At 34.3% G+C, this 15,358-nt stretch overlaps 1 protein-coding gene across 1 annotated transcript; it reads left to right on the top strand.

Annotated features, from left to right (window-relative positions):
- Positions 1-3,374: 3,374 nt before the first annotated feature.
- Positions 3,375-6,887, top strand: LOC143232321 (uncharacterized). Its single transcript, XM_076467596.1, has 3 exons — positions 3,375-3,408; positions 4,660-4,749; positions 6,691-6,887. The coding sequence occupies exons 1-3, from the start codon at positions 3,375-3,377 to the stop codon at positions 6,885-6,887; spliced, it is 321 nt and encodes a 106-aa protein (XP_076323711.1).
- The last annotated feature ends 8,471 nt before the right edge of the window (positions 6,888-15,358 follow it).

The raw sequence follows: 15,358 nt of genomic DNA on the forward strand, positions 1-15,358 counted from the left end.
CTTGAGAGACGTTTTTCATTTCTCATCGACTACTTTCCACAAATATTAGAAGAATTTATTGCTGCTTTCTAAGTTCATTACATATTTCCAGGGTCAGATTTAAGGCAATATTAGTCCTATAGGCACACTTTAGTTCTGAGGGTCACCGCCTTTCTCCATTAACCCTAATTTCTTTATTTTTCATTAAACTTTCACCAATCAACAGAACTTTCTACCGAATTTAATGTGTTTAAAATACTACACTTTACAACTTAAAATATTAAACAAGAATGCTATTAGAAAAAGAAAACAAAAGAAGCATAACCACTGTGGGTCTTTTAACATTATGGGCTCATAAATAACTGCCTACTTTGCCTTATGGATAAACTAGTCTTGGATATTCCATACATAAATACAGCGAAGTAGTGATTCAAAAGTATTACTCATCAACTATAACCAAACCCGAATTAAGGTAGTTTGAGACTTTAGCACACTTATTTTATAATAATAATTATTTAGTTGCACGACATGGCAAGTAAGAATGTATTAGATACATAGAGAAATAATGTAGTTATTATACAACATTACCCTAAAATCGTTTTTCCCTTGCTTAAGCGGAAGCAAAATCTTTAATCACATCTTCATAATTTATTTGCTTAACCAATGTAAAATTTAGACACTTAAATAGCTAAGATTAAATTTGGTAATATAAATAAATATAATGATAATAATAGCATTTTTGCACGAGATGCACTCGTTCGGACGAGCTCTCGAGTAGCACGAGCGTCATGTAACTTGGTTAGTGTAAAATTTCCTTCACGTCACCATGTATTTTGACACTTCTTATGATGGGAATTTTTAAAACAACGGTCCAAAAGGCAATAAAACAATAAAATTTAATTATAAACAATTGTATAAAGTCAAGAAGTTTTAAACTATCAGGTCATCCCATAACTAATGTTCGAAAATCTAATACAGAAAGTGCATCATCATTTCTGTCTGTTTTTGTAGAAGGCTTTAATAACTAAAATGTGTAGTAGGACGTGTATGAAAATGTTCAGACAAATAAAAGAAACTAACCGAACTACAATTTTTCAGATAATTAATTAAATAAACCCTTTTGAAGATGGATGTGTCTGAGGACACATTTGGCATATAATGCTTTATGAGTTTTAAAAAAGGCAATAGTGTAGCAGAAATTACACGAAACATTCAAGGTATTTATGGTGCAGAGTCTCTCAGTGAAAGAAAATGTCGAAAGAAATTTCAGAAGTTCAGATCAGGTGACTACAGCTCAAATGATGCGTCACGTTCAGGTCATCCTGTTGAGTTTAACGATGACTCGCTGCTGGCTGCACTTGATGAAGATTGTGCTGTAACAGTTGAATAACTGGCACAGAAGCTTAATTCAACCCATTCATCAGTTCTTTGTTATCTGCCACAGCGTGGAAAAATGCTAAAACTTGGAGAATGGATCCCCCATGATTTGACAAAAGCCAGCCTTAGAGCAAGAGTGGATATTTGCATATTTCTACACTCTCGTGAACGTAACACCTTTTTTGTACAGGTTAGTAACTGAAGAAGAAAAATGGACATACTATAAAAATGTTAAGCGCCGCAGACAATGGCTCAATGCAGGTAAACTGGCTGAAGCACAGCCCAAAATGGACCTCCACTCTAGAAAGGTCTTGTTAAGCGTTTGGTGGGATATTGTTGATGTGATCCATTTTGAGTTGCTGCCAGTCAGTATAACGATTACATCAGACTTCTATTGTCAACAGTTAGAGCGCTTGAATGTTGCACTGAAAGAAAAGTTGTTTGTTTTTTTAATTTCACACAAAGCCACTCGAGGGCTATCTGTGCTAGCCGTCCCTAATTTAGCAGTGTAAGACTAGAGGGAAGGCAACTAGTCATCACCACCCACCGCCATCTCTTGGGCTACTCTTTTACCAACGAATAGTGGGATTGACCGTCACATTATAACGTCCCCACAGCTGGGAGGGCGAGCACGTTTGGCGCGACAGGGATGCGAACCCGCGACCCTCAGATTACGAGTCGCACGCCTTAACACGCTTGGCCATGCCTGACCCCTGAAAGAAAAGAGGCTTGCTTTGATCAATCGTAAAGATGTTGTGTTACACTAGGATAATGCACGGCCCCATACAACAAGGATCACATCTGCAAAGATTGAAGGACAGACTGGGAAAAAACTTCCACATCTTCCTTATTCTCTAGAACTTGGCCCATCTGTTTACCATCTATTTCGTAGTTTGCAAAACTATCTTGATGGAAAAGAGCTTGGAAAATATGAAGATGTCAAAACTACCCTCTCTACATTCTTTTCCTCCAAACCCCAAGAATTTTATAAAAGAAGCTTGTGAATCTTTGGCAGGAAGTAATTAATAATAATCCTGATCGTCAGTAGAGGAGTCTCTCACCGCTTGGGGTCTGGCGTAAGTGTACCACCGTTAAGGCCATGCAGCCTATCACGTGTTTAACATCCAATTTTTTGTATATTTCATCAAGAAAATTATAGTATTATCTTTTAATTAACTAATAAATAGTGGCACAATTCGTGGTTTTAGATCTTTTGAAAACTGCGAGTAACAGGTAAAGCTTTTTGTTTTCCGTGGAACTGTTCATATGACAGAGTATTAGGCTTATAACATGGCTACTGACAAGAATACATTTTCTTTCAGAACTGGATGCCTCAGTCTTTTAAAGAGACAGATGGATTATCAGGTAAGGAGAACATAGAATTTCTTTAGTTTTTAAATACGTATGTTAAAAACAAAATAAAGTGTCTTTCATAGGAGTCATTAAGGGACACGTCGATTGAGGTCGGCAATCTTCTCGTGAGAAAGCTGCAGGTGCCCGCAGAATAGTGGACAATGAAGAGGGTTATGAATAACGCTGGGCTTCGTGGGGCTAAGGATACTCTAGAATGTGCATTAGCCTCCCCAGTAAACCCACAGCTGGCAAGAAGTGTTCTGTGTTAAAGCTGGATTACTTATGTAATTCTATAGTATGTGTGGCCAAAAGTGAAGAGCAGAACTTTTCAATTTTTGTGCTTTTATACTATATTTTTGTGCTTTTTTAAAACATATTTCAGTTAATCATTATCTGTAGGATGGCATTTAATGTTAAAAATTAAATGGTGTACTTACGTTTGTACTAACGAGTGACTTCGTCAGCTCGTTGATTATGTGTTCCCCTTCTTTAGTCTACACACAGTTTGTACAGCAATAAACTAGTATTTTTATGATTCAGATACCCTATTGTTCAAATATTTATAACCGCCTGCTTAGGCATTGAACAGGCCTGGCGTTAGCTATACCACTATCCTTAGTTTTGTACTTTGAAAGAAACTGTCAATTCATTTGATAAGACCACTCATGCCTGAAGCAGAGGCTCCAGGAAGGAGCCAAGGTAAATATTATAGTTTAATATCCTTCGTTTTTTTAATAAATGGATGGCTTGAACCCTTCTTCCCAAATCTCTTTGTTGAACCGTTCCAGCGTATCCGTAGTACTATGTGTTATTTTTTACTTTACAAAATAATGTCAAGTGATTGGGTAAAAATGTTTCCTTATATATAAGATATATATATAATTGATTATCAACACATCAGTTGCAAGTTTTATATATATAAGTTGCCTACTAGCGGTTACTTAGTTTTATATTTTTTTATGATTTAGGGTATGTGTGTTTTTTTTTCTTATAGTTTTTTGCTGAGTAATGTAGGTTGATCATCCCACCAATACTTGATTAGTGTATCTGTTTTTTTTTAATGTCCTACCCAGATATAGTATTGTTAGCCACAGAATTATTACATCATCTCTATATGATTTTTACTTGTCTATTATTACACAAACGTGTAGAATTTATAAGAGAAACATACTGCATATGTCAGTAAGCACTTCTGTTTGGTAATCTGTTCTTTAAAAACTAAAACGAGCCACAATCTCCTCATGCACCCAGTGTGTGCGTTTTTCTTATAACAAAGCCACATTGGGCTATCTGCTGTGTCTACCGAGGGGAATCGAACCTCTGATTTTAGCGTTGTAAATCCGAAGACCCTACTGAGCAAACTTACTGTGACAAAATATTAATTGATATTGATATCTTGTGAGAACAAGCTATGTTCTTAGAGCGAAAGAAAATCCAACAGGGCAATCAATATAGGTAATTAAATATATTTTTATTACGTTCCTACACATAAAATTTTCAATGTATCGCTATTAACGATAGTTTTGGTCGTAATCCCAATAATATCTCACGGAGTTTAGTTGGCTTAGAAAATTTGGATTAGTTCTAAATATATGAATATCGAGCTAACAATGCAAGCAATCTCCTTTTTTCTTTTTTAATGAAAATATAATACCGTTACAGGCATTTTCCCCAACTGATTGCCCTCGAGAGGCACAGAAGTATCTTTGCGGATTTACAATGCTATAAATCGGGTTGATACCCTTGGTGTGAAGAGCACAGATAGTCCGATGTGCAGCTTTGTGCTTAACTGAAAACAAGCTAACAATTTCATATTTAATTATTAGTTCAACTATCACAAAAAGGCATTTATTATTTTATATGCGTCTTTCATAAGTTGTTAAAGTAAATTACTTTTATCAAACAGTACTTATTTTCAGATACTGTATTTTTTTTTGTTGTTTTTTTTAGAAAATATTAATAAAGTGACAAATGTTCAGATGATGATTGTTTCACGATGTATTGGAGGAGACTGGAGAGCTCTCTGTCGGATGCTTCCAGGTAACATGGCATCCTAAGAGCTAACTTATATTGCATAAAGTTATTTGAAACAACTTTTTATAGTTTAATAAGAATACCTAAATTCATTACACTGAATCTTTGCATGAAATGTATTAATATAGAACGAAAACTAGTGTTTTAGTGAAACACGTTGCTTGTGAATGCATTAAATTATAGTTGATAATCTTAACAGATCATTTTTTGTGATACAATTGTCGCGTATTACTGTAACAGTTTTGTGTTTGGCTTGAAATGTGCTGTTGGAACATCTCGAAAACACTTTAACCTGTTAAAAAGCTGAATGTTAAATACGTATCTGCATGCTAGCTGATAGAAATGTAATATCTAAACTAACACTTAGCCCAGCCGTTCTCAAATTTCTACATTGTTTGCCTTTCTTACATATAAAAATATTTCCTCATGTGCCTGGGGTTGTGTTTTCCACAGGCTGGTCACCACCAAACTAGTTTGTTAAATGACAGACAAGCGGCCATCTAGTTGACAGAAATGTAATCTTTAAACTGACTAACATCTAGTGTGTTAAACATCAGATAACCAACCTTATAGTTACCGAAAATGTAATAGTTAAATTGACTAACACTGGCTTATTAAAGAAAAGGTTAATATAAGCCTTCTCTTTCACAGTTCAAGTGTCTAGATATGTAGTGATGCCTCAAAGGAATTTGTTCTCAAACTTTTCTTACATGACTGGTGAATCATCTTTAGGCATTGAAATCACTCTTACATTAAATATGGGTGTTTAATGGCGTTTGCTAATCAATTAATCGACACCCCATTAATTAATCGGTTACATTCGATTATTTAATTAGTATAGTATTCATGAAAACCGTGATACCTACATGCAAAAAAAGTTAGTTGTTTGTGCCACCAGCCAGTTGCTTTCCCTCTTGTCAGCAGTTCGAAAAAAATAAAAAGACAAAAATTGTTGGATGTTGCCAGACAGACTCCTTTCCAGTGGTTTTCAGTTCAAGAAGAAGAAAAACTAAAAAACAGTTGGCGAAGGGATCTCTCAAACAATTTCCTTCTCTCTACTCAGCAGTTCAAGATAAGTTACAGTGGCAAATAGTCACAGAAGCTTTGCCTTAACAAAGACAGAACGAGCAAGTTTGGTGGGAGTGGGACTCCAAAACGAAACCCGTGAATCGCGATTTTGTTGCCTTTACTAATTACCGTGTGAGTGATGAGTGAGTTTTGTTTAATTTATGTACTAAACAGTTATGAGTCTACTGGCAGGGAGAAATATGCTTTTAAAAATGGCAAACATTAGAGAGTTAAGTGATAGATAAACACTTTGTGAGTCAATATAAATTTAATTTGCTAACTCATATGCTGACTATTAAAAACAAACAAGTAGCTTGCTAAAAAGTTAAAAATAGGTGACGAGCTAATTAATAGGCATAGGACTAACTGTGGGCTTCACAGCGACTGAATTTTTGTTACACATTTTTTTATTGGAACGCATTATTAATTTATAAAGAAAATTGAGATCCAAATTTTCAATATCAGCCTCATCAAGGAATAATACTGCACTTAAAAAAATGAACTTCATGTTCTTAATTATTGCATATTATGAAACTTAGTATCTCACTTTTAAACAGCTGATATTTCAGAATGTTTTGTATTGTAGTCCATCTATCTTGTCGAGCTCTGATGCAAGCAAAAAGCCTTGTTGGCAACAGTGTAAAACAGTTCGAAATATTATTAATCGCTCACTTTCATTAGAAATGCTTGTCATAAACAATTAGTGTCAATCCTATTATATTTTAACCTGACATTATTTCTTACAGAAACTTGTATCATAACGATATATTTTTACAAATATGAAACTTAATATGTTATTAATTTTCAGTGTAGCTTTATTGGCTTAGTCATTTAAATTTGTTGAAACTTCATTCAAATCCTACTCTCACCTGATTCCAGGAAAAGTTATTCCAGAACACAAATTCGACCAGTTACTAGAAGAACATAGAAGTGAAGGTCTTTGTGAGGTTGCTTATCGAGCCTTAGATTTTTGGCGAGAGACTCGACCACAAGAAGCTACTCTCCAAAACCTCTGTAAAACTCTAACAGAGCTGAATTACACAAGTGTTGCCGAATTGCTTGAAAACAAGTTCTAATTTCATTTTTAAAAATATTATACTATGCAGTATTAGATATTTGGAATTGTAAAAAATTAGTTTTTCATAAAATGTTTAAATAAATATTATTACAATTCTATTTACTATATCACTGTGAATAATCCAGTACTGATTCTAGATGGGTTTTTTCTTTTTATAAAATTGCATTTCTCAACACTAAATATTTTGTGTTACATGAGCCTCTGTTAGCTCTAGTTTCAAACAATTCATTTGAACTTCCAGTCAGAAAATGTGAATCAATAGAATTTCAAACGTTTGTTTAAGTTACATTTAAGTTACATTTCGGGCTTTCTACAAAAGTTACAACTCTTTATGGATTAAGGAATTTTTATACTATACACACACTAAAATGTTGAATTGTAAAATAATACACATTTTTCATTGATTAATGAAAAATCGATTGTACAGCTGCATTTATTTTTGTACTGTTTTCACAATTTAGATACCGCAGTTACCAAGTGATAGTAATTTACAACTTCTTTGATACTGCTATGAAACACGCTTAAGTAACATAGTTACGAAATATATTTTTTGTTGTTGTTGTTTTGAATTAAGCACAAGGCTACACAATGAACTATCTCTGCTCTGCCCACCACGGGTATCGAAACCGCAGACATACCGCTGAGCTACTGGGGGGGCATGCATTTTTGTTCTATTATTTTTAATCTTTCAAAGTAACAAAGCTACAGAAAATATTCAATATAATATAGGTATTGTTAGTGTACTGTGATACTGCAGTAGTTTAACAAGTTCTTAGCATGAAAAACTGAATTTCAAAGTAAATAAAGCAGTCTAGAAATGTGTATACATATGTTAAAGATTCCTTTCAGTAGCAGTAAAAGAAGACGTTAATTTAATCGCAGTGGAAAGAGGCCTATGTATGTGTGCGCAGATATAGTGGCAGTGAACGAAAATACTGTAGATGTCACAATGATATGACATAACCATGTCGACTGAAAGAAAAGGGCAAATAGCTTGGGATTTAAAGATGATGATCTACAAGGGTTTGGTAAACACCATAAAGACCAAGAGAGAGAAGAACATCGACAAAGAAGAGAGGGAGAAAGATAAAATTAGTAGAAGAAAGAGACAAAGAAAAGGAGAGAGAAAAGAACTGAAAATGGAGAGATAAAAGTAGAAAGTGAGATCAACAAGCTCACCCAACATAAAGATGGAGGACCCAAGAATGATAATGGGATCGGGACCAGCCAACCTCAGATGTTCAAATTTGACGAACATAAAGAGAACATTGATGCTTTTTTGAGGGGTATGGAAGATTTGCCGAAAGTCAGAACTAGAATAAAAGCTCCCTTTATCCAGGAAATGTTCTACAAGTGTATGCTACTATTCTGATGTCATGGAATATTACAAGTTGAAAGTGGCCTTGCTAAAATGCACTGAACTTATTGAGGAAGGTTTTCACCAGAAGTTCACAGAAGTTAAAACTACATTTCAGTTTGTGGCATGCCCACAGTAATACTTTAGAGGGTGGACACACATAGCCAAGTGTGAATACAGTTTGGAATGACTGGTAGGTCTATTAATACGTGAACATTTCACTTGACAAACATCAAGAGGTACCAATAAGCAACAATATATCAGTAGGTGAAGCCTATGCCCGAATAAAGAAAGTGAAAGACCTACAAGACATTGTTTGCAGCAGTCTAGTATCTAATGACCAGATGATGGGCAAGGTGCATCTGTTAGTGCTGACTTATGGAACAGTGAGAAAGTTTCCCATAGCAAGAATAAAGGTGGACACTCTGTACTTCGGGGGCCCTTGAAGTTATTTGCATGAAGGCAACCAACTATGACTTGTTGGTTGGCAATATGTACGACGCAGTAATAATTTGGACAAACCAGACTATAAAGAAACCAACAGACACAAATGGTCTAAATTTCTCTCTGCCTACATCAGCTTTTATATTTGTGGTCGAATCAACAATATCAGGTGATCTGGTGAAATTACTTCCATGTGTGGGCACAAATACATTGGATGCAGTTTTCTTTTCTTCTTTTTCAAACACAAACAATCAGATATAACACGACCAAGTTTTTTGCAATTATATCAGACAGGCCTTGATGGTTTTGATGAGGCTTTATCATGACTATCAGAAAATTTTGAATTATTGGAGTTGAATTTTTAGAAAAATCTTCAACTTGAATGAATTGAACAGATACAATTTTTTACTTACACGACACGAATTTCTTTTTATGAAAGTGGTTTTACGTGTTAAAGTAAAATATTTAGAAAGAGCAGCCGCTTCCTGTAGTGTTTCAACTTTCTTTTCCTGCAAGTGTAGGTTGTACGTCCAGTTGAAAAAAGGTGAACGATACTTAACTCATTGCATATCATTTACCATGAAGCATGGAAGAAGCGATGTGATGATTTTGGAGTATGTTTCTGCTGAGGTAACAGGAGATATTTGCAAAACAGTTGGAACAATGGACCAGCAAAGACCCATCAGATACTGATTTATCATGATATATCCAGTGATTTCCGCAATTTTGATAAAGGATTCTACTACCAAGAAGATAATTACCGCATACACTCATCCAATCTATACAGAAGTTACCGGAGTCATTTAAATGATGCAATAGATCCCACAGGGCCCTGATCTCAACCCAGTTGAGCTGATCTCTGATTTGATAGATCAAAGCTTGTCAATTAAATTGTTACTTCTAAAGAAACTTTATTGAAACGCATGAGAGACATCTGAAGTAAAATCCCAAAGCATACTTTGATTAAATATGTTACAACAATGTCTGAAAGACTTTCTACAGCTATTAAAGCAAAAGGAAGGCGCACAAAATATTAACTATTTGCTGAACTTGTTTTTCGTTAACGACGTTTGTTAACCTGAAAATGGCCTAGAAAGGTCGAAACGTTGTTCTCTCCTTATCAATAAAAGTGTTAATGCCGTTCTGAGATGCATAGGCTTGTAACTGTAAGCATTCAAAACTGTGTATATTATGAAATAATTTTACTTCATTATTGTATATGTATATATAATTTTAAAAGTATTTTTCCTATTTAAACAAATTTGCTTGAACCCACAAAAATTTGAAAATGCCAATTCAGGACCCTCTGCTCCAAAAAGAAAAAATATATATACAGGCACCAATTTAACTTAAAAGAATCCAGAAACAAAAGGAACTTGACAAACAAACAAGTGATTGATTGTTTGGAATTGAGCAGAAAGCTACACAATGGGCTACATTGGCTCTGCTCACTATGCGGATCAAAACTGTTCCTAGCGGTATGAGTCAACAGACATACAGTTGTGTCACTGGAAGGCAACAAACAAAAATGCTTTGCAAAATTTTTTAATTCAAAAAAAATTTGAACGATTTAAAAAAGTAAATGTAGAGATATAGAGATAGTATCAGAAATTAAAACAGTGAATGTAGCTGAAACTGAGACTGTTACAAAACAGCCCATATCAGATTCTCCACCATCTGAAAATGAGGACATCACTAATAAGTTGATCCAAATAAGTACATTATTCATGATGATTCATCGATGAGGCTTTCTGTTTTTAGTACACTTCTTGGTATCATTTTGAGAGAACCTAAAACACAAATAAAGAACGATTATCCAAACATTTCAAGATAAAGGATTTTCTAAAATTTACTATAAAATAAATTGGATAACTGTGAAGATAATTGAAAGAAATTAGTTAGTTTACTCCTTAATGTTCAACAAAAGTTTTGTCTTTGTTGCAAGTTATTCAATGAAATACAATTTGATCTTTGAACGAATGGATACGATGATTGGGCTAATATTTCTCGAACTTTAAAATGACACAAAACTTCTCCAGGTCATTTTGAATGTTTTGAAAAATGGAAAAACTTATCATGCGACTTTAATTTAGAAACAGAATATATAATTTTTTGTAACTTCATTTAAAAGGGAAACAGAACATGTGAAAATCAAAAATCTTTACAAATCGTCCATTCCTCTTATTTTGTTATTGACTGCTCGTTGGTGTGGTAAGCGACTAAAGATAATTTTCGTGACTGAAACTAATAAAAACAAATTGTCTTCAACAATGTGACAGAAGAGTTTATACACTGCTGGTTAAACTCTTAAAACCAGTAAACATAAAGAAAAAATATGCATTTTTGCGTTGTTAGACTCAACCACTTATTTGAGTAGAGCTTCGAAAGATGAAAATAAGAAAAGGGAAAATAAAGTTAAAAACTTTTATAGCATTTGACTGAGAAAATGTGAACACTATGGAATTAGCCTAAATACTAGCTGGTCAAAAGTTTAAGACCATACTGAAACGAAACGTTAATCGGTAAACACGTAACGAAATTTAGTCATTTTTGTTCATCATCTCCCATTGGCATCTCCTGTGTTACATTGGGTAAAAAAGCACGACCCTGCAAAGGCTAAAGACACCAGCCGTTGACAGAACTGTTTGAACGATCTTCATGAAACCATCTTCACCACTTGCAAACGCTTATATCGACCATGCCAAAGCGAATGTTTGCAGTCATTTGCAATGCTGCAAACTACTGCAAGGTCTCTTTTTATGTTCATTGGTCTTAAGCTCTTGGCCAGCAATGTATTTTGTTTCCAATTTCTCGCACAAATAACACAAATCTTAGTTATATAAATTGCAATGTTTTTGTATATTATAAGTGCTACCATTTATCAAAAAATAAGCTTTTTTAGGAACTATTATTTGTTTTATAAATTCCAGTTTTATTAGTACAACGTCTTAAAAATTACATCACTAATGGCATAACAAAGCCCTCACGTACAGTCACAGAAAATAGTGTTCTTGTCAAAAGAAAAGTTGTTTTATTGAAAATTGTGTTCTGTTATAAAGAAATGGCTCTTGTACATACCTTACTTACTTTTCTAATTTTATGAATTTTCAGTGTGAAATTTTATGTGTCTTTTATTGTGGTTTCATTCAATATTGTCAAATATTAAAGGATGAGGTTTATTAAAACTTTTATCTATACTTCTTTATGGTATAAATATATACTGTGTTATTGTTTTACTTCTGATTCGTCTACAGTAGGTGTCTATGACTAGTTACGATCAGTTAAACGATACATGAACAACACTCACTCCACTTGTTTACAAAATATTATATATATTCAGAACAAGTTAAACGTATGTACATTAAATTACTTACACAATAAAGATAATAGGGATATTATAAACACTATATCGTTCTCTTCCACTACTTAGGGGCCCGGCATGGCCAAGCGTGTTAAGGCGTGCGACTCGTAATCCGAGGATCGCGGGTTCGCATCCCCGTTGCGCTAAACATGCTCGCTCTTTCAGCCGTGGGAGCGTTATAACGTGACGGTCAATCCCACTATTCGTTGGTAAAAGAGTAGCTCCAGAGTTGGCGGTGGGTGGTGATGACTCGCTGCCTTCACTGCTAAATTAGGGACGGCTAGCACAGATAGCCCTCGAGTAGCTTTGTGCGAAATTAAAAAAAAAAAAAAAAAACAAATTCACTACTTAGGCCTGTTCTGTTACTTTAAAATTTCAGTTGACAAGCAAAACTACCTTTTCCTATTTCTATTGCACTAGTATTCCGTGTATAATGTGGTGCAAGTTACCACAGTTGTATACTGTTCTTGCAGTAATTGTTTGGTCTTCTTTCTTCAAAATATCTTCTGTTCCTTTTGTCAAAGTTTACTCAAATTGATTCAATTTCTTTAAACTACGTTTCGCAAGTAAATATTATTATTCTTATCTTCTTTTCTACTGTTAGTCCATCTCTAACATTAAACATTAGGTTTATCACTTTTATAGCACTTACCTTCAAGCCGGACTTTTCCTTAGCCATGACTTTATCTCTCATCTGCTATTGTGTGTATCTGTCTGCTGTTTCCTGCTCATCTCATGCTATTTATGTTTATTAATAAATCTTCTGCTCGATATGTTTTCTATATCAGTTAGTTACAAAAATAACATCCAATAATCGTCCGCTTTTAACTCTCTTATAATAAAAAAACATAACAAAAACAGACAAACTAAACAATCATTAAATATTAATTCACAAAATAAACTATTTTAACAATATCTACTCAAAACAGTTTTATTTAATGACAGATATATGGCACAACATTTTGTAAGCCTCAGTCATACTGAAATCGAGATATTGTATTTCAGCACAACAAATACCACCTTTGTATTTATTATTTCGGTCACCTATATAGATAGATAGACACTCACACCATTAATCACTTATAAGTAAGAAAGACTGATCGCAATCTGTGATCCACCAGAACATATAGAAGTTGTTAAATAACACATGTCTGTAGTAAAGTTTTTTAAAGTACCATTACAAGCTATTTGAGTGTTTTAACGTATTTGTGAGTGAACTGTAGTTTATTGGTAAGAATGTTAGGGTTGGAACGTAAAACAGCCGCAAAGGACTTGGATCAGTCTAAGAATACAGTGTGTTGGTTTATTCTAAGGAAGTGATAAGTGCAAAACTACACAATGGACTGTTTAGGTTGGGCTCATCACACATATTGAAAACTGGTTTTAAACATTGTAAGCTTTCACAGTAATCGTTGAGCCGCTTGAGTTAAGTTGAACTTCAAGCTATATAGAAAGAGAATTGTTTCAAGGGTGATTTTAAAGTGTGAATCTGTATTAGGTATCTCGATACTCTGTACAAATAAGTCGGTTTTACGTTGTTTATCTCCGTTAGAGTAACTGGAAACTTAAGACTACAAGTTACGATGGTGTTCGAGTTTGTGATATCATAATAAAAAATATATAAATTAAATTGTTTTTGATTAAGTAAACTCAAGTAATCTCACTAGACAATTCTAAATAATATATAAAGCAAGAAACATCACAACACTTACTGTAAAACGTTGTACGATTCGCTGAAAGTAAAATATAAATAGAATAGTTTGGTTTGAATAGAATTTCGCAAAAGCAACAAGAGGACTACCTGAGCTAGCTGATCCTAACATATCAGTGATAAATGAAAGGGAAGGCAGCTAATCAACAACACCAACCGCTAATTCTTTGGTTACTCTTTTGCCAACGAATAGTGAAATTGACTGTAATATTATAATGTTCCCACGGCTGAAAAGACAGCTATTTTCAGTATGATATGGATCGAACTCGCGACTCAGTTTCATCATGAATACTCTTTGGTTGCTCTACTTTCAGTATTTCATGTTAAGTCTGTAGCAATGAGTGTAGATAAAACATTTATTTACTGAAACAAATACTTTCCTGATAAGACAGCAGTAAGCTTAGGTACTTACAACGATGAAAAATTGGGGCTTGATTTTCTTCAGTGGCCACAACACATAACCCAACGAGGCTTTTCCCTTAAGAACAAGCAGACTGAAGCAAGTTAATAAATGTTGATGCTGGCTTCGTTTTATTAACATAAAAGCAACATAATGCGTGATTTCTGTTATTAACGGGGTCAAAATTTTGTTCAATGGTTTTCAGCACCCCACTGTCAAAATTGTTCTTGCACCATTCTATAGGAATATGTTATATCACTGCATGAATACGATTTGTTGAGCTACGTGATACTGTTTGTATACGATGATGATATGCTGTTTATAAAAGAAAGAAAGATTATATTTAAAGAAACATGAGTTATCTTTTTATTTCACACTCTAGATACTTTCATTTTATCTTACTCTCATGCCCGGCATGGTCAGGTGGTTAAGGCGTTCGACTCGTAATGTGAGGGTCGCGGGTTCGAATCCCCGTCGCAACAAACGTACTCGCCCTTTCAGCTGTGAGGTCGTTATAATGTGACGGTCAATCCCACTATTCGTTGGTAAAAGAGTAGCTCAAGAGATGGTGGTGAGTGGTGATGACTAGCTACCTTCCCTCTAGTCTTACACTGCTGAATAAAGGACGGCTAGCGCAGATAGCCTTCGTTTAGCTTTGCGCGAAATTCAAAAGTAAACTTGCTGTCAGTCACGTGTTTACATCCTCTTATCACGTTTCATTAAAAATAAATAAATATGTCTATCAGATAAACGTTTCGTTATTTTTTCCCGAGAATTTCAGTATCAACAATGAACTGTCTCTGGTTTATTTAAGAGGGTTTGGGTGGAGGATTTTAACTCCTGGTTTTAGCGTCCATAACATTACCGCTGACTCGCCAAAGGACACGTGGTAAACACATAATTGTTTAATTTATTACTTACTTCTCTCCTATTCGAAATTACAACGCTAAAATTCGGGGTTGGATTCCACGCAGCGGATACATTCATTAGCCCAATGAGGCTTTGCTCTAAATTAATCAGCTACTTACTTTTCGCAGTTGTTAAAAATATTGCGATTTCTCGTTTCTGTTTTTCCGAGTAAATTAGTAAGAAACGTATTCGCAGAATTATTATATTATTACATCAATGACGGATAAATGATTGAAATTTACTACCAAACATAGAAATGTACTAATTTTCTGTTAAAATAAATTGTT

Source organism: Tachypleus tridentatus, chromosome 1, assembly GCF_004210375.1.
Source record: "Tachypleus tridentatus isolate NWPU-2018 chromosome 1, ASM421037v1, whole genome shotgun sequence".
NCBI lineage: Eukaryota > Metazoa > Arthropoda > Merostomata > Xiphosura > Limulidae > Tachypleus > Tachypleus tridentatus.